This window comes from Lonchura striata, chromosome 8 (genome assembly GCF_046129695.1).
Source record: "Lonchura striata isolate bLonStr1 chromosome 8, bLonStr1.mat, whole genome shotgun sequence".
Taxonomy (NCBI): Eukaryota; Metazoa; Chordata; class Aves; order Passeriformes; family Estrildidae; genus Lonchura; species Lonchura striata.
This window is the reverse complement of record NC_134610.1, coordinates 8002425-8022287: the sequence shown is the minus strand read 5'-3', so window position 1 is coordinate 8022287 and position 19863 is coordinate 8002425. Positions and strand designations below refer to the sequence as shown.

Sequence of the window (19863 nt, the reverse complement as noted above, 5' to 3'; positions counted from 1 at the left end):
AGAATTAGACTCTACAAGTTTCTTTAAAGACCCTTTGGGCATGAATCCAAAAAAGGGGACAAAAAGTCAGTGTCAGAGACTTGAAATGGGATTAATGTACTCACAATCCTTGTCAGAAGCACCAAATGGTTCATCTTCCAATTACTGCTTCCAGAGGCTTTTTGCAGCCTCCACCTTCACTGCTCCATGCTCAGGGTCTGATCCCCAAGGTTTTGGGGCACAACAGCAAAGCAGGACCACAGCAGCTCAACACTTGGCATGGCCCAAACAAGAGGAACTTATCCTGGGGTTCAAGATACCAGCAGTGGATTCAGGATGAACTCTCCAAGTGAAGGATATATTAATAATTGTAACACAGACTGCAGCAGACTGAACTTATCATTATATGGTACATTAAAGACATGCAATTAAATTAATTCATTATCTGAATCGAATTATTAATAATCACCAAAAGTCCTTGAGCATGAAAGGCCACAATAAAAATAATCCTAAAGTTCTGGTTAAATATTTCCAGCCAAATCACATGGATACCATCAGCTACTTCCTTTCCTAATACACAAACTTGCTGCCTCTTTTTCCAATTTGATGGGATTGTTTGCAAATATTCTGTTTATGTAGTGATTTTTTTTTTTAAATCCAATCACTTCAAGAGAATGAAAAGTTCTTCCCTCCCTTCTTGTCTATCTGGAAAGATTCTCTCCCTATCAGAGATAGCCAATGTAAACTGCTGGTAGCTTTGTCAAATCACACCAATTCACAGCTATTTCAGAAAAACTGAAACAGAAAAATGGAAAATGGAGATAACAGTATTAATTTCCATCTACTTGATACTTATCCTATCTATTTAGACTGCAGAAAAATGCTTTTGTTTCCCTCTATGTTCCAATTTCAATTCAATCTAGGATGACGATTGAAGCCCTGTCACAATATAAATAAAACTTTCAGAAAGGCTTAGAATTGAACTACAACTGCTGAGGTACAAAACCACAGAAACAAAGTCTTTGGTGCCACGCAGTTAAAGAATAGACCCTCAAAAAAACAAAGTCTTTGGTGCCACGCAGTTAAAGAATAGACCCTCAAAAAACCAGCAGCTGATCTGAAGAGAAATAATGAAAGGTTCCACAGCCCTGTATACCAAAAAATATGGGATATTTCAGTGAGTCTGACAGATTCAGAGCTGTGGGCCTCTGTACCAAGAGCTCTGTTTGAGATGTCCATAAAATAACAGGATTTTCTTGGTGAAAACAACTCATCCTCACCCAGATTAACCACTTGGCACCCTCTAAGTCCTGTTTTTACTTAGAAGTTTTATGCTTGAGACGAATTTCTGGAGACTCTCAAATTCTGTTCTTCACCAGCATCAGAGAAGGCTGCATGCTGAATGCATTGCCTTTGGGCAATATCTTAAAAGCCAACTAACTTCTGATTTTTCCCAAATGATGTTAAATCTTGGTAACTGAGAGATGTTTTCAAACACTTCAAGGTAAGGCACAGACACCTCCAAGTCTCAGAAGACTGCAGCATGATCAGAAAGTAGATGTATTTTTTCATAAGCATTACTAAAAAACTAAATCCATGCATGAAGGGCCCATACCGTAACAGACATGGAATTTTTCTCATAGCAAAGAGTCACGGAGACAGGAATAACAACGAAATAGAGCACAAAACAGAAAGAAGAAGGGGGGAAAAAAAAAAAAAAAACCAGAAAGGGCATTGCAGTGTCACTGGTTCATCCAGGTCGACTTGGAGGAGACTTACCACTGAAAACACTTTCATAGCATGAAAATGTTATCTCCATAGGAACATTCTTTTTCTCTGATTGGATTAAAAAAAAACTGATTAAAATAAAATACAAAAACAACTTTATGCAAGGTAGGGCAAAAACAAAGAGAGAATCTTTTCCCATGTGGAAAAAGTCTATTAATATCACCTGGAAGTTTCCATTTGTGAAAACTTTGCAGATTAAGAAACGCCTTTGCTTTCTCCAGGATCAGCAGAAACTGATGAAGGGTCTCTTAAGATATTTCACAAAGCTCACTAGTTTTTCATGGATTTGCCTCAAATGTCCAAGAAATTTAAAGGATTTACACTCTTGAAATGTCTCTCTCCCCAATAACCAGGGTTCTTCTAACATACATTGCCCATTCTAAGCATTGCACGGATAATTTTGAACAAATTTGGTTTTTTTATTTTTTACAGACAATATTAAGAGAGGCCCCAGACCTGCCTGGAAGCTGTGAAAGAGAAACTGGAGGATCCCAGACAGAGGAATGAGCTGTTACAATGCTTGGGATAGGCTGATGAGTACAGGAATGGAAACAAGACACACAGGACAAGGTGACTTTCTGTGTGCTCACATAAAATATCCAAAAATTATGGGTGAAAACTATGGACCAAAACAAAATTATGGACAAAATATGCCTCCAAATCTTCGCAATGACCAAGGAACATTATCAGAAGAGTAAAATACCTCAGTGTTATTATGGAAACAGCCCTTAAAAAAGCAGATTCAGAATAATTAATAAATACTTGCAGAGATGAAGTGCCTCACACTGACACAGCGCATAGGGGATATTCTGAATTTGTGTCATAGGTGTTTCTTTGTTTTTCCTGATAGGAAAGAGGATAATGAGAGACAATACTGGAACCTGCAACAGTGAGGTCTGATTTGCTGTTAGATTTCAAAGACCAATCACTGACTCCTGAACAGCAAGTATAGGTATCCAAAGCACAAGGTACTCAATCCAGAGCAGATAAGACAGGTAAAGTTTTTAAATGACTGAAGGAGTTCATGTATTGATACTCTCAGTAGCTGAAAAAAAGAAGGAAAAAATCAAACAAACAAACAAACAAACAAACAAAAAAAAAAAAGTATGAATGAGTTACTGTGGCCCAGAACTCTGCAGAAATGCATGCACAGATAATTTATGTAACATATGTGTTTGTTCCACACTCCTACTGTTCTGCAGCACTCTGTAAAACCTGCTGTTATTACATGCTATACTGGCATGCCTATCACTTTCCAACAAGAAAATCATTACTTTGGCCTGCCTCCTGGTCTTGCTGTGTTTTGTATAGCTCACCTGGCCATTTCAAAAACACAAACTGAAAAATTGTCTACAAATCAGATACTTGACAGAAAAAAAGAAGTATTCTGCACTATTTAGCACAGCCAGGGCTGTACTGCATCAAATTCTACTGCCTGCTTTTTAACAATGCCATAACTTAGAAAAAATGGCACTAATATAATGGTTCAATATTCAATGTAATGAAGTGGGCTAAACAGCATTCCACCAGTCACAAAAGAGACATTACTGTCTGTCGTTTGTGAATAAACTTCCCTTTGCTGTGATTTAATCAACCTTCATTTTTAACCTGCATACATAAAACATTAAATGCTAGAAGCCTTAATTACTTTGAAAACACCTGAATAATTTAATCTCAAAGCACAGCTTTTTCCACACCAAGAACCTCAAGAAACTCCTTAAGGCCAAAAGCCTCCCAGTAATCTGTCAGCTAAATCCAAGAGCCTTTGTAGAACCAGTTAACTCATTTTCAGGGACTGAACCTTGCTTCTACAAATACTTTTAAATACAGACTTTGTCTGCCATCCATATGCAGTGTCTCAAAAGTGAGTCCCAACACACCAGCTGTAAAACAAGACTTGCTGGGAGGAAAACATCTCCCTGAGGTACAGAACAAGTGATCCATCAAAGAGATGGAGGCACTCCACTAGAGGTGGGTGGACACTACCATGTTTAGCAGCCCAACATGGACCTGCTGCAGCCACCAAACAAGTGTTCCTGTGTTTTTGTGCCTGCTTTAACCCAACCACCATACTTCACTTTTGCAAGGAAGACACACATCAAGTTGCTTTCACTGCAATAAACAGGGTATGTGATAAAAAGAAAAAAAAAAAAAAAAAAAGCCCTTTCCTCAAAATCTTTATAGCAAGTGAGATGCTATATAACTCAAATTCTTACTCTCTCAAGGAGAGAAAAGAAAGAAAAATAAAAAAAATTGCATAGTACTTACAGCCAGATCAAGGTCCTGGCATGAGAGTTAATGCCTGGTCATGGATGAATGCTGACCACATCCAGCCAAAGTGCAGCCTTTGAAATCCTTTCCATAGTCACAGCTGCAGCTTTCAGACCCCAGAGTAAATATTTATTAAGTTTTGTCAAGTGCTGCATGGAAACCAGTAGAATTCCATACTTCAGTCTGCAGCTCTTCAGGAAAAGCTCTCTTTAGCTAAGATATAAGATAACCTATTCTTCCTTTCCTATTACAACAAAGGTTTGCAATAGCACATAAAAAAAGAAAGGAGGAACTTTTTATCATTGTCAAGCAGAAGAAAGGGGGGAAAAAAAGAGAGATTATTGTAATAAAGGTTTGCTTTTTGTATCTTGTAGGAGTTTGTTTGTGTTGACTATCAACAATAGTAAAACTATCAGTAATTCACTGATTCACCAAGGCATCCCCATCATTCCATCTCCTGTAGACTGCTACCCATTACATTTCTCTGGGATACTACCTTTCTCCAAGGGCCAAAAATTTTTCCTTGGGCATCTTTCTGGAAACTATTTTTCATTTCAAGACATTTCAAAAGGTGCAGAGTTCAAAGCTTACCTCAGCATTTCTATCCCAAGGGTTAAATTGCCTGTCTTGAAAAATATGCTCCTTATTTCACTTCCCTTTTTCCTTTTCTTTCCATTTTATATACCTATTATTTCTTGTTATGATTTGTGCAAGATCAGGCACTCGATATCAACGCAGAGCAGCACCTGGAAGGGATTTCTTACACTGTGTCTGTTTTCTCCCTTAACTGGCCACAGCCAGAAATTCCCACCTCATCCATCCCATCCCTCCTATTTATGTGCCTTGTTTCCACCAAGTTCATCCCAGCCCACATTTTAGATGGTGGCTGTGCTGAAGTCCTGCTTTTAATGGAAATCCACTACAGTAAAATAGATAATGCCATTCCCCTCATTAGGGGAAGTGTTTCCATGTAAATGTGACTATGGCTCATTACTCCATACTTGAGCACTCTAAGTACAACAGAGGCAAAAAAAAAACCCTGCTTCTCTCAGGTCTGTTGCAATTTGCTGACAATTTTGGTGTGCTGCTCCTCTCCTCCTTATTACCAGCACAAGTTCAAGTTCCTAGAAATGATGGAAAGACTCACAGTGGTATGAAAGCAACAGTCAGTGCTGGGTCCTCAGCAGCCACAGATCACTGAAAAATGGGAGAGTGATTAAGAGTCCATCCTGCTCAGATTGTGCTGGCAGCAAGAACTGAGGAGGAATTTACAGCCCAGATCTGCTGGGGTTAGATAAACAGGTAGAATTAGGGAGATAAAATGCTGCCTTTAGCAATATGGACCACTTCACAGATAATCATTGAAAGCTCTACTGGATCATACCCAGCATTTCTAAGTCTGCTCTTTATTCACCATTGTCCTGAAATAATGGCTGGAGAATGGATAGTATAAGAAAATGAAATTAAACTGATTTTCTAATTCAGCCTCTTTTTTCACGACTACAAAAACTTTCTCACGTGAGACTCCATTCACAGACACAATCTGTGTTGAAATAAATAAAAAATCTTCCACCTGGAATTTCCAGGTTGCATAGATGGTCTTGAGCGTGAGTAATAACCAAATGCCAAAACCCCTCAGCAGGAGCAGCACATGTGTTATCCCAGGCACCTGTGGAGCTGTTCCACTGGCACAGCAAACAACGACACGTGGAAGTGCAACACTTTGGGAGCAGCAACTGCACCCTAAATGACAACCACTGTGAGCACTGCATTTCATATCATCTCAGGTTCCTGCCTGAAGGGCAGAAATCCGGACCCTACCAACAACACCAGCCTTCCTGCAGCTCCTCTGGATTGTGAGGATACTCCTAAATCTTGCTGGTTTTCTCACAGGAGTACACAAATACCAGTGAGCTACTAACAGACCACCACACATGAGCCACCTCCCTTTGGCATTGTTCAGTAATTCTAAAAAGGCAGTCAGCTTTCCCTAAATGTGCACTGGAGGTCCACCAGGCAGCTCTGACATTTCAAATTCCCAAAACAACAACACACCTCAAACACTGACATTATTTCTAAAATTGCAGCCTTCAAGGACCTAGCTAAATCACACAGAAATTTTGCAACAAGCCAAGAAGAGAACAAGGACTTTTAACCTTCAATTTCATAATCTTCATTCTCTTTCAAGTTAGTGAACTCTTTCAGATACATCCACTTATGTAGAGCTAGGGAAAAAAAAAAATCTCAGTTACAGAAAATCATACGATCTATAAACCTCCTCTATAAACCCTTTGTTTATATATTACTATAAACATTCCTTTTGTTTCCTGCTGTCTCTTTCAGATTCTGAGTGGTCCTCATAAGCATCTCTATGAAACTGAGACCTCTCCACCACCTGCACCTCATTCATTCATGTCAGTATATTTCTGTCTTGACTGGGGAGGCAGTGAACAGTGGTATGTTTGAAAAATAGCAAACAAATACATACAAACATGTAAGAAACAGATCCAGTGCTGCAATGAAAAAAAACAAAGTCACGCAATGTAGTTGTACCAAGCCTAAGCCAGGTGAAAAAAACCAAACGAAAATCATACAGCTGCTTTTAAATAGATGCATGTATTGATCACCTTCTATGTTTGTTTAATCTGTGTAGCAAAAGAAGAGCATCAGAACTGCAAAGCCATACCTGTTAAGTGTTGCAGTAAGGCAGAAAGATTTTAAAACAAAGGCCTAAGAAAATCAGGCTTGCTCTGTTAGACCAGTGGCTAGCCTTGTCAAGCTGGCACTTTGCAAGTTCCCAAGTGAAAGCAATCCTGCTGTGAACAGTTCATTAACATAACAGGTGAAAAACAACCAGCACCTGCATAAACATTAAATCTATCCCATGAGAACCAGTGAAGAAAATATGTAAACAATTTAAGAATATAGAAATTTGATAGACAAGTTTGATAGGTAAGTTTTTGATCCAAACTAAAATGCTGCCATGGGCTTACCCAGCTGCAACATACTGCAGGCCAAGGAACCCTTCTTGAACTACACTGACTCAGGTCACCCAACTTTAAGAGCAAGCATGTCTTTATTTAGAATTGTTATTAGACCACTGATTTAAATGGCTCTTCCTTAAGACTCAAAACTGCAGCACACCATCACTCATAATTAGGTGGACGTATGCTCAAGTCCTTGTTCTGAAAGACTCCCCCAATATATCTTAAATGCTTTGATTTAACCAAGCTCTGAAGCCTTAGGATGGAAAAAGGGGAAAGGAGGTCAACAATCTTTGCAGCGGGAACAAACACAGGGGATGAGTGATCAGTCACATTGGCAGTGTTTGATTTACTTTCTTGCACTTGCCCAGCACTTCAAGCAAGTTTTCCCATTGGCAATTGGAATTCTCTCCATATTCTCAAAAATAAAACTTCAATATTGGCCCAGTTTGGTTTTTAGAAAGCTACAAAATGCTTTTCTTTCCTCCCCAAAGGAACTGCAAATTGCAAATACTGCCCCAGGCAGTCTAAAACATGCCCCCAAAAGCTTTTATAGAATCATTATTTTCCTTAAATTATCACATTGTTTAATGCTGCCTAATTGATTTTCTTAGGCAATATCCTCCAAACGCCAGAGGGGTTTTATCTTATCCATTTTATCTTAGAATCGGTCAAAACTATTTACAGATTCTCTACATAAATAACACATAATAAGTTATGTGGCTGTTGCCAGCAGTGTTAAGAAAGATTAAAAAAGGTCTTTTAGCTTCAGCCTCAGATCTGTAGGTCATCCAATGTCCTTCCTAATGGATAAATACAGTAATTTATCATCATCAGTTGCCATCAGCATTGTTCTTTTTACTATAATATATTCATGAACATCATTCGATGCAGCTGAGTGAAGCGTAAAAGAAGTTCATGATTAAAGTGGAAAGGGACAGAGTTTGAAACATCCAAAATTTTGTGACTAATGCATCGACTTGAAATATGACACAGGTCCTCTTAAGACTTACAAAGACAGCATCAACAAGTTATGGACACAGGCAGGTGTGGCAGCAGGTGAGACTGCCTTGAGATGCAATGTTAAAGAAAGTAAAACAGGTGAAATGCAAATTTGTTCACCTACAAGTCCTTCCATAGGTCAGACAAATTTCAAAGCTCTATTAGTTAAAAAAGAAAAAAAAAAACAAAAACAAAAAACAAACAAACAAACAAACAAACAAAAAACCCCAAGAAAACACAACAACGATACCCCTCTAGGGATCACTTACTGCATTATTTACTACCACCATGGGAAGAGAGTCTGTGGTCACATTTGTGTGTCACTATGCATTGATATGATCTCCAAATGTCCCCAAGTTATTAAAAAGTGCTAAAATGATGAGTTTAAAATTTGAGAATAACATCAAACAGCATTGCTGTTTGCTAAAAGAGTTCCTCCCTCTTGTTAATTATCAAAATAGTTTGCCTGAAGCAATACTTTCAAATGGAAGATTCTGGGGAAAAAAAAGAAACAAGGTTTTAAAAATAGCTAATACAATATGTATGTTCAAATTTCTGAAGCTACTATGTAACCTACAACATGCCTGCAATACCTTCTAACACAGAAGGGCCAAAAAGATTGCCCTGTTTCATAATTTTTGATTCACTGCATTAAGTAATCCCTTCAATCCACCTGCAAGAAGAGGGCTCTACATGCTGGAAATTCAGGAGCTGTATGATGCTGCCCAGGTTCCCACAAGCTGATCTGCAAGCAAGGCACACTGCAAAAAGGCATCAGAACCATGAGGGGAGGGTACCAAGGGCAAGAGAGCATCAGCAGGATCACCCTGTGTCCACCAGCAGAGACTCTTTGTTCTTGTGCCCCAGGGCAGAGGCTGAATAAAGGACTGGAAGGGTCTTGGTGAAATTCTCTGCATTATGAAAGTGAGACACTTGTTGGGCACCCATCACTTGTGAATTTGAGAGGTACAGAGAAGCATCTCCATGTGCTCTGCAGACCCTGAAAAACGTGTGTGGCTCAAGCTCCGCGAGATCCTGCAGGTAAGGGATGCCACAGATAATTCTGCTCCTCAATTGCCATCAGGAGCAGCTCACCAAAAGCAAGATCCTGCTCACCCCTGCCCCATGGAGTTCAGAGCAGAAGACAAAAACCACAGTGAAGGTGGAAGAGAAGCTTCAGGCTTTTTGTGCCAATCACCATCATCGGGTACTCGGCTGAACTACATCGAAACAGTCAGCAGGCAAAGAGAAAATGAATAAAGGCCACATGTACTATTTGAAAGATGACACATCCTGTGCCTTCCTCCAGAATCTGAATCCTGAACAATATTACAAACCACCACAGGTGGTTTGTAATGTTTTCCTATGAGCTTCTTGTGAAGCTGATCACACAGTCAACAGGTATTGCAAGCCTGTGACCCCCCTTGCTCTTGCTAGATTCAGCACAGATACAGTGTGGCCTTCATAGAGTGTAAGAAAAGGAATTTAAAAGTTTAAGTTAAGATTCAAATGATAGATCTTTATGAAATATATAGGGAAGAATGATATAACCTTATTTCACCACTACTACTGGCTTTTCTTACCTAGTGTTTGTGACATTGTGTTAAACCTTGTTGAAACCAGTAAGTTGGGTTAAGAGCCACAGCAAAGCAAGGTCAAAGTGCCACCAGGCTGGTAAGCAGGAAAAATGCAAAGTCACTTTGCATTATTCACTAGAACTGGATTTCTTATTTCAGCCTGAAGCCAGCTCTGCACACAAACAGGAGTGGGGGACATGAACTCGACCACTTCACTAAATCTTTCAAGTATTGCAACTGTTGTGTGTATGTGATTAAGAGTTCAAGTTTCTCTTGACTCATCAAGCTCAAACTGACCTGAGAGGGGCAAGGAAGAGCCCTTTCACCTTGATAAAACCTCATTAAGGTGAATATTGCTCTGGACAGACACAGCTATCCAGCAGTGTTTTTCCCACTACAAGATCAGAGTGTGGTTTTGGGAAAAGAAGAAAAGCAATGAACACATTAAAAAAAAAGAAATTATTTTGGATTTAGTCACTGAAAAAATAAAACACAAATAATTGTCTTTTATTCAGATGTGTTTTTAGAATGTGCAACTTGTCTGGTGACCACCAAAACTGGTCCTGAGGCAGAAAAAGTAAATTCCTGAAATCAAGACAGTCAAGGAAATATTTTTCCTTGTTTTTTTTTTACTAAGCATGTAATTTAAATGCTTACCAAATAATGTCCCAATTTTGTACAACACAATGTCTGATTTGACCTTCCCTGTTTTAAGAAGAATAATGTAGTAGATTCTAAAATTATATACAGTAAAAAAAAACAAAAACAAAACAAACAAAAATTCAAAACAAATAAACAAGCGAAACCCCACTTTTTTCTGTTTTAAAATAATTTTTAAAAAGACATCAGGTTGGGAGAGTAAAAGAGGCTCGGGAGAAAATTTTTATAAATTTCAAAGGTCTCTCTTCTGCACACACAAAAGAACAGCAAGTAGCACCAGGTGGTGTACATCATCTGGCTTCTTGTAAACAGACTGAAGCCTCACAAAGGTAATACCTAGAGGAATTATCTTAGTTTTTCATCTGCAAAGACAGAAACATTCATCAACCTGCAACTCATTCAGGTACATTATATTTTTCAAATATGTTGTGCCTACTGACTACCAAATGGTTGTGCCTTTTAAAAAAGATCACTAAACATCATTGTCCAAGACCCTAAGACAGCTCTTAAGAGCAACAAGATGAAAAACAGTCATTTTTGTCCTCTAAGGGGAACTGAAGGAGCCACATTAACTCCTGACACAGAGCTCAAATGACAGAAGTCTGAGCACTTGGATAGAGCATTCCAGAAATAGAGATAATTTACAGCTATTTTCCTTTCTGCGGATATATCACCTGAACGTAAAACTGTAATTTTTGCAATAAATATGACTCATCGTTCAGCAGCGAGGTGAGAATAAATCTGGCTAATTTATCAGACCGAATGCCAAAACATCATTAGCACTGCTAATGGAAGTTGTTATTGGATGCCTTGTCCCAGGGGAGCCTTGGTTTAAAAGTATTATCAGAGGAAGTCCTGGATATGAAGTTGTATCCAATTATTCATAAGGTGATGGCTGCAGATGCTTCAGTCAGTCAATCCAAGCTTTTATTTAAAGTGGAGAATCCCAGCATTAGCCTGCTGTAATCTGAAATCCCATCTTGGGTCACATGCCTATAAATTTACCAGAAATGCTTCACCTTTGGTATGATTGCTCTTGGTAAAGTCTGTAAAACCAGACTTTGGAAGCAGGAAAGAGATTTACACTTAGAAGATCTTGGTACAACTCCTTATTCTTTCTAGGATTTTCTACTTCTCCACCAGAAAAGATTTGCTGGCCCTGCTGCCTCAGGAAACCCTTCTCGGGGCAGACACCTCCTTGTTATAAATAGGTCAATAAACCCCAGGTGTCAAATGTAGTGACACTACAAGTTCACACGAGCTCACTAGCAACGTGCAATGTGAAACGTGAGCACACAGCCAGAGATGGACTTATTGAAGGCCCTAAGAAGGATGAATTTTCCATATGAGCAAGCCCATGAGAGTGCTGTGGGGTGTGGAAAAGCAGAGTGAACATACGAACCCCCTTGTCTTCTTCCCCCCATGCTCACCACAGCACCAACTCTGCAACTGCAACCCTGAAAAACCAATAAAAAGCTTTGAATCTTTAATATTCTTTCGTTAGGACCACAGCCACACCACACTGCTGCACTAAGAATGGTTTCCAGCACAAACCTAAGGCAGACACAACCTCTGGTCCAGCCCTGCCCAGGGCTGAGCGTGTCCCATGGATCCTGGCTGCTGCAGAGGTGCATGAATGGACATCCCCAACCCTGCCCTCATTCTGCACGGAGCTCACTCCAGCATTCAGGCTTCTGTCCTTATCATGGGCATTCAAACCCATAGAAAGATTTGCTATCCACTAAAAGCAACATTTTGCATGCCATGCTGTTACATACTGCATGATGTCCCTGGCACCTAAGACAACAGACAACCAAAGCTGATTCAATATCAACTTTAATCAAGAAAAGCAAACTTGATCTGAAAAACCCAATCCAAATATACAGGATTTCCCACCTACACTTCATTCAGCCAGGCCCACAGACAAACCAGTGGCTGCCACATCCACCACTGAGAGAGGCTGAGAACTCCGGAGCACTCAAGCAATCATATTCTATATTTAGGATTAAACTCTTAATATTTAGTGTGCTTTAAATTGGTATCTTACTGCTTTTCCTCATTACAACTAAAAAAGCAGTCAAACTGGTAATTTTTTTCATACAATATTAATCCTGCTTTGCAAAGTCTTCCACCTCCAACAACAATTGCCAATTCAACACCTCTGAATTGAATATAAAGAAATAGAGATTGGTTAAGTTCAAGCACTTTTTATTACATCTAATAGCAGTATCCCTCTAAAGAAAAACAATGTCCTTGAAATTTATGAGCTCCATGAACCTCTGAGCCTATTTAAAATGATATTCACTTTTCCATAAATTCTACTATTTGCAGGGAATTTAAGCACTGGTGGAAGTTACACATCTAATTCAGACCATGTAACTTATGCAATTAATTTATTCAAGATGGATCAAATGTATTATTTTACCAGCATTACACGAAAATGTGCCATAGTGCATACATTTTTGAGCAGAGAGCAGAGCATAAATTAATTTAAATGAATGGGTTCACTGATACTGGACAGACTTCTCAGCTGAACGTGCAGCTTGGCTGTGCTTGCAGGACTGGGTACTCACACTGGGGCTTGCTACAGCAGATCTGAGCCCGGCAGCTTCCACTGCTGCCGTTTTTCACCCAATGCGAGTGGATCGCAGGAAAGCTCAGCTCCGCGGATGGATGTAGCAGAGAATGAAAACGTGAAATGCATCTCCCCACGTCCAGCCAGCGCGTCCAGCGAGCCGGAGTTCCGAACCAAAAACAACAATGTGATGTGCAAAAACCCCTCCGCGGGAGTTCGCGTACTGTAAGATGCTCGGGGGAGAGGGAGAGCTGAGCGCTGCCTCTCGGGGGTCTCTCCCGCCGGGTGCCGAGGGCAGGTGCGAGGCTCCGGCTCCGGCACGACCCCCGCCCCGCCCCGGCTGCCGAGGGTCCCCCGGGAACAGCCCCATCCCTCCCGCTGCCTCAGTTCCTCCCGCCCGGCACCATCCGGCGCAGCGATCTGGCGATGAAAACTTCGATTTTGTGAGGATGACATCCAAGTTCGGCTGCTCCTCGGTACCATGTCTCACACGCCGCCCGAGACTCGAAGCGAGCCGGTGCCGAGAGACAGCGCTACCGAGAGCAGCCCGCCAGCCTCGGCCCCGCCAGCCCGCGGGGCGGCACCGGCGGGCCAAGGGACGTGACCGCCGCCCGGCCGCTGCCAAAATCCCCCCGGGAAACCTGCCCGGCTTCGGGGGCCGCTCCCCGCCCGCCCCGGGCGGAGCGGGCGGCGATGGGGAGCGCCCCGCACCGCCGGCCGGCCCCGCCGCTCCCGCGGTGCCGCCGCTGCTCCCCGCGGCCGGGGCAGCATCCCCCGCCCGCGCGGCTCCCCCGGCGCAACTCGCGGGGAAGCGGAGCGCAAACTACTGCGGGACCCGCTGCCGCCGGGGCCGGGCTGACCGACATCCCGGCCCCGATGCGCATCCGGACGAGGCTCGGTCCCCTCCGGGCGGCCCCAGCGCATCCCCGAGACAGCTCCGCGGAGCTCCCTCTTCCCCGCCGGCCGAACCGCCCCGAGGGCGCCCGTGTCCCCCGTCTCCCTCCCGCACACTTTTCTCCAGCTCCGCACAACTTCTCCGGGACGGCGGCCGCCCCTCGCCCCTCGCCCCTCGCCGGCCCCTGGGCGCCTCCCGCCGCGGGTCGCACCTGGTCGGGCTGCGGCGGCGGCGGGTTCCCCCTGCCGCCCGGGTGCGCCGGCTGCTCCTTCATGGCTGTCATCGCAGGGGCTCGGCGCGGCGCCTCTCACTGCTGCTGCGGCCCCGGGCACCCCTCCCTCGGCGCCAGCCGCATGACACCAGCCTCCCCTGGAAGTGGCGCGGCGGAGGAGGAGGAGGAGGAGGAGAAAGAGGAGGACGGGCGGGGGGCGCGGAGCCGCCGCCGCGGCAGCGCCGCTACCGCAGTGCCACGGCGCGCCGGTGCTCAGGGGGCGCCCGGCCCCGCCGTGCCCCGCGCCGGGGGGCGGCCGCGCAGCAGCGCCGGGCGCGGCCGCGGAGCGCCCCGAGCGGGCGCGCTCCCCCCGCTCCGCCCGCCGTGGGCCGGCCCGCCGCCGCCAGCAGGTGTCACAGCCGCCCCCGCCGGCCCGGGAGAGACCATCCGCGCCCCCGCCACGGGGGCGTCGCTGCCGGCTGCGGCGGGGCCGCGCCGCCGAGACCGCCCCGCGACCGCCCCGCGGGGACCGGCCCCGCCGCCGGCGGCAGAAAGCACCAGAGCGGCTGAGGGGAAGGGAAGGGTGAAGGCAGCCCAGCTGCGCTGGTCGCTTGCTGGAACGCAGACAGCTCCGCACTTGCCGGCAGGGCAGGAGCTGTCCCGCCGCTGTCCGGCCCGCCGCTGTCCGGCCCGCCGCTGTCCGGCCCCGCCGCTGTCCGGCCCCGCCGCTGTCCGGCCCCGCCGCTGTCCGGCCCCGCCGCTGTCCGGCCCCGCCGCGGCGTTTCAACAGCGAGCGGCCACAGGCGCATCTCCCCGGCTCTGCCGGAAGGAATGTTGCCAGCCCCGGACCGGCAAGCTCGGTATGGGGCATCACAACCCTGGTTTGCACCGAGACACTCATCTTGTGAAGCCCAAGGTTTTGAAAGGGGTTCCAAGGGCTGTTTTAGCTGAACTCAGCACAGGAGGCCCTGAGGAACTAGAAAAAAATATCAAAGAAAACCATAGGGATCCAGTTTGCCCATGTCCCAAAGCTACATCATCAGGTAGCTTCAATGGGTGTTCTATGTAAGGATGAATGAAGGAAACCATCTTCAATTTGATTCTAACCATCAAGAAGTAAATGGTTGAGCTGTGAAGACAGATGCTGACTCAAGGCATAGTGAACCAAAGCCTTTGTAAAGGAAAAGAACCTGAAACCCAAGCAGGTAGGATGCCTAGGACTGGGCTGGGCTGCTTGTTAATTCAGGTTGGTTTCACAGCCCAGCACTCAGGGGGATGGAGAACACAGGAGATGCAGGAGATGGAGCACTGGGATGGGAACACGTGGCTGGCAGGAGAGAGCCCCAGCACTCAGTCAGCCTGGGTCTCAGGACGCTGTGAGGTAGAAGGAAAGCTGTCAGCACATAGTCAGAGGAGCTTTTGATCATTTTTAATATATTTTGCATCAAACCTCACAAGAAAGGTCAATTCTGACTGGATGGTGAGCATAATTAATAGCAGTGACAGAGATCTAAGATTTCAGCCTAGGGTGGGAACTATTTAAAAAGGGACAGACAGGAAGATGACATGGAACTGAGGCACTACACACCAGGCAGCCACAGAATAGAGAGAACTGAGTGTTTCCACCTTCCACTATCACTCATGGCTGTGTTGACCTCTCCGCTGGTCAGGAGGCACAAAAAAACCCAAGCAAATGAACTTTGCAAGCAGTTAGACAAAAACTAGGTGATGACTAATAGCCACCATTAATTTGTCAAGAGTTTATCATGTCAAACAAACCTAATTTCTTTCTTTAATAGTCTAACAAGCCTGCCAGTAGGAGAGCAGTGAATGTCACCTAGATTGACTCACAAGGGCTTCCAGCACTGTTTTCCAGATCAGTTTCATCTGGTAGAGAAAAATACCATCTAAGTAAAACTAAAACAAGTATCCACAAAACTGTTTCTCTAGCATCATTTCCATTTGCTCTTGCAAATGGCAGGCCAGCTGTTGAATAGAGGAGCCAAGGTCAGGGAATGCACAGTAGCACAGACATGTAGCAAGGAGTGTGTAGCAATAAGTGTGGCAAGCACATGTTCTAAAGGAAAACATAAAATAACCTGGATTAGTTAGTCTTAAGGAAAGAAAACTTGGAAACATATGGAACATATGGAAACTATGTTCAAATGCTTAAAAGGTGCTAGCAAAGAATGAAAACAATCTTTGATTATTGTCTAAAAGTCTATCTGGAGTGATACAAGTATAATTGGTGATGCCTAGAGCAGGAGAAATGTCTAAATTAACTGAATCAATCTCTTTTTGTTGCTGACTTTATGATCCCCCTCCAGCAAAACACTGAGGGCCACCACACAGTGCCCTGCATGAGACCCAACTAAAAGATTGTTCTCAGCTACACACCTGCTTTCAGACAAAGAATCAACAGTTCCTGTGCTTCTCTTCACACCATCTCTTCCCTTACCTCTCCCTTTTACATATCTATTTTCTCTCTTGTAATTCATTATTTCCCATCCCTGCTGCTGTCAGCCCTGTCCCTTTACTTCCTTGCCCTCTGCTGCTGTCTCTTTTTGTTTGACATTTGCACCATGCAAAGAAAAAGCAAAAAGGGCACCAAAGGTGGCATCTTGTGCACTCCCATGCCTATTGCTCTGCTTTATTTCCAATTTCCACAGAACAGCCTTCGCTGCCAAGCCTGCCTTTGTTTTGGCTGCATTCTGTTGCACTTGGGGTCTTGTTTGCACTGAGCAATGTGTAACACAGGGAGACTCAGATTTTGCCTGTGGCCTCTAGGTGCTACAGTAATACAAATAATAAGTCTTAGAAGCAGACATGTTCTGATTTATGCTGTTTATGGCACAGGTCTATTGCTACTCAACTAATTATTGGGCCCTCATCAAAGCTGAAGAATTCTGATTTAGGGTTTGAATAGGCATGTTTCAATCAAGATTACTTTCAGCTTGTTCTCAATAAGACCCATTGTGATGGAGTTCCACTGTTAATCAAGAAGAAAAAAGACATCAGCAGTCATTTAGCTGAAGCTTGGTTATTCATTAACAATATATTCACTGTGAGGTTTTATCACTTTAATGGACTGAGATATGCAGCACAAGTTTCACAAAGGTTGTGCATGCTGGGTTGAGTCTTCACAAATCAATTAGGATTATGGGAAACAAGTATCTTTGGGGTAGGGCTTCAGGAACTGGCTGCATATACAAGGATTCTCATCCAAAGGTTCCTAAAATCAAGGCTAAGACTCTTATTTACATCATTCAATCTCACCTTTTATCATTATTTTTGAATGTTGGTTCATTGGTTTATAGTATTGATGCTTTGGTGATATTTAATTAATTCACCAGTTTTCACTAATGCCTACACTAACTTTTATTTAGGTCATTCTTAGCAAATTACTATTTAAAAGTCATTTGACTGGCCTGTTTAAAGGAATAGGCATTTTACAGCTGTTAATAGTACATATCTTTAAAACTGGAGCCTGGTACTAAAACTGCTGCCATATGGGTGAAGCAATTAAGTTGTATGGTGTTTATAGTGGTTCCTTGTACCATTTTCACCCAAATACCTCATGGTATCACTAGGAAAAGCACCTAAGTCTTGGGTGAAATAGCTGTAAAAGCAATAGAATTATGGTCTGAATCAGTAATTTTACATTAATTCACCTTTCAATGGCAAATTTATGCTACAGACTCCTTGTAACTTTGTTCATCTTCACACATGAGATTTGGGTGTATGAGTCAAAACACAACATGCTTATTTTACCTTCCACATGAGCTGAATATCAGCTCCAACAGAGAATTATCCAATCCTTTCAGCTCGCAGCACACCATGACTCAATCACAATATGTTGTGTTGAACAGCAGACTAATGTGCAGTAAAAATTTTGGACAGGCAGCCAAGAAGGCCAGGAAACTGAAGAGTAAAGGGGCCAGACATATGTACAAAAAAAATACAGCAGAGGATACCACATGTAAGGGAAATTCTCCCTTTCCTCCCTGAAGAAGCCCTGGTGGTTTGTCACTCTCCTTCAGGGTGATGTTGGCAGGACTGCCCAGGTGCCAAAGGCTGCCCATGTGCCAGGGGTTAATCCCTGCAGAGCCCTGGGAATGGGCTGGCAGCTGCAGGACAGACGGAGGAGCTGGTGATGAGAAAGTCCTCTGATGAAGGGATTTCCCTGCCCTGTGTCACGCAGATGCTGCTCTGTAGAAGCCACCATGTGTCTCCCTGATTCTTAAGATTTTCTAAAGCCTTCTGAGTTTACATTCCGTTAAAAAACTTGACCACACATTTTCTATAAACAACATATTGTTTTGCATTCCTTCGTGGGGGTGGAGGAAGTTGATGTACTGGTGGTTTGTCCAATGTCTTTGGAGAGGTGGCCCATTCACTCTCCAACCCACTGTCACCTTTGGAAAAGTATAAAGGTTAGAGTGAGAAAATAAACCTTCTTCTTTTTTACCTTGCCATTGCAGTGGCTTGTGTTGTGCTTTCTCGTGTCCTATAGTGATAACCCTGAAGAGGCACAGCATTACTGGCACAGTGCAGGGCCTGGCCCTTCCTCTGGCAGAGAGCTTTGTGTTCTCCTGCTGCTCCAGTGGTGGGGTTTCACAGAACAAACCTGCATCAGTTTTGTTTTCTGTATATTTTATATGGCCCTCTTTACTGTGCAATTGCTATTTACAAGCATTCCCATAAAAATAAGAAGCCGCTTATAACCTTTACATCCAGCTGAGCCATTCCTACAAAGAGTGTCTGGGGTTTTTTTGTGATCAAGTCAAATAGTCAGAGCACTAAGTCTAACAGAATCCAAGAAGAGTTTAGACAATCCATTAGGGCACATGGTGTGACTCTTGGGAACTGTCCTGTGAAGGACCAGGAGGTGGATTTTATGATCCTTGTGGGTCCCACCCCACTCAGCCTATTCTGTGATCCTGTCATTCTGTGATTCTGCAGTTGAGATTAAAAGACTGTCAATCACATCTAGCCAAGAACTTCAGCACTCAGGCTCTTAAAAATGAGGGGAAAAAACTCTCATCCTATCATCCACAGCCTCTGTGTAGTCCAGCTGATGAAAGCTGCAAGGTCAAAGCTTGAGAGCTGATGATAGCTTTTACAAATCAAATCTTATGAATAAACTCTGATTATTGATTTCTGATTCATTTTAAAGCACTGGCAATTGGGCTAAAAAAATTCCGTGAAATTATAAAGGTGAATTTAAAAATCAAACTAATGTCACCAAAACCCAAGAAAAGTTAAGATGATTGTTCCTCACTGGTGTTTTAAGTGGATTTGTGGGCTTGCAAAAACTAAAGATAGTTCTCCAGAAGAAAACCACTCTGAGTCACATAAAGCTGAAAAACGGACAGATTGTGGTTTTGTACAGAATGCTTTTTAAATTATGACTTTAAATAACTGAATATTTGAACTTTGCTTCTTAAGAAATTCTTTGATAGAGGGAAAATTCCAGGCACCTTCTGCATTTAGAAACACATTTCATTCTAACACCTGCTTCAGTGAAAAGATATTTTCTTTGTGAATAAATTATATTCATGTTTTTCTTTCCTTGTCTTGTTTTAGATAAAACAGTCAATGCAAATTCTGAGTTAATACAAAGAAATGCAAATATATTCCAGCAGGAAAGTTACAAGACTTATTAAAATACACATGTGAATATTTCAGTGAATGTACAGAGAACAAGACCGAGTACAGACAAAAATAACTCTCATTATCCAACAAACAGCATATTCTAACAATAGTTCAAAGTTCAAAGGGCAGGCCTGACCTACTCCCAAAGTCTCTATGGAGCAACTCTATCCAAATGTATTCATGGAGTTTAAATCCTAATGGCAGCTTCCAGCAAAAGATCCAGATCTCACAAGCAGTTCACTAACATGAAACAGCTATTATATAAA

At 43.2% G+C, this 19863-nt stretch overlaps 1 protein-coding gene across 2 annotated transcripts in view; it reads right to left on the bottom strand.

Moving 5' to 3' along the window:
- DPP10 (dipeptidyl peptidase like 10) overlaps positions 1 to 19863 on the bottom strand; it is a 438452-nt gene that overhangs the window by 229434 nt on the left and 189155 nt on the right. The window contains exon 1 of one of the 2 annotated variants that reach the window (XM_021548740.3): positions 13943 to 14170. The exons of the other annotated variant lie outside the window; for it this stretch is intronic. Coding sequence (XP_021404415.1) covers positions 13943 to 14014 — 72 coding nt within the window. The 5' untranslated portion in view covers positions 14015 to 14170. Of the gene's footprint in view, positions 1 to 13942; positions 14171 to 19863 lie in introns of those variants that run through there. 2 annotated transcript variants of the gene reach the window in all.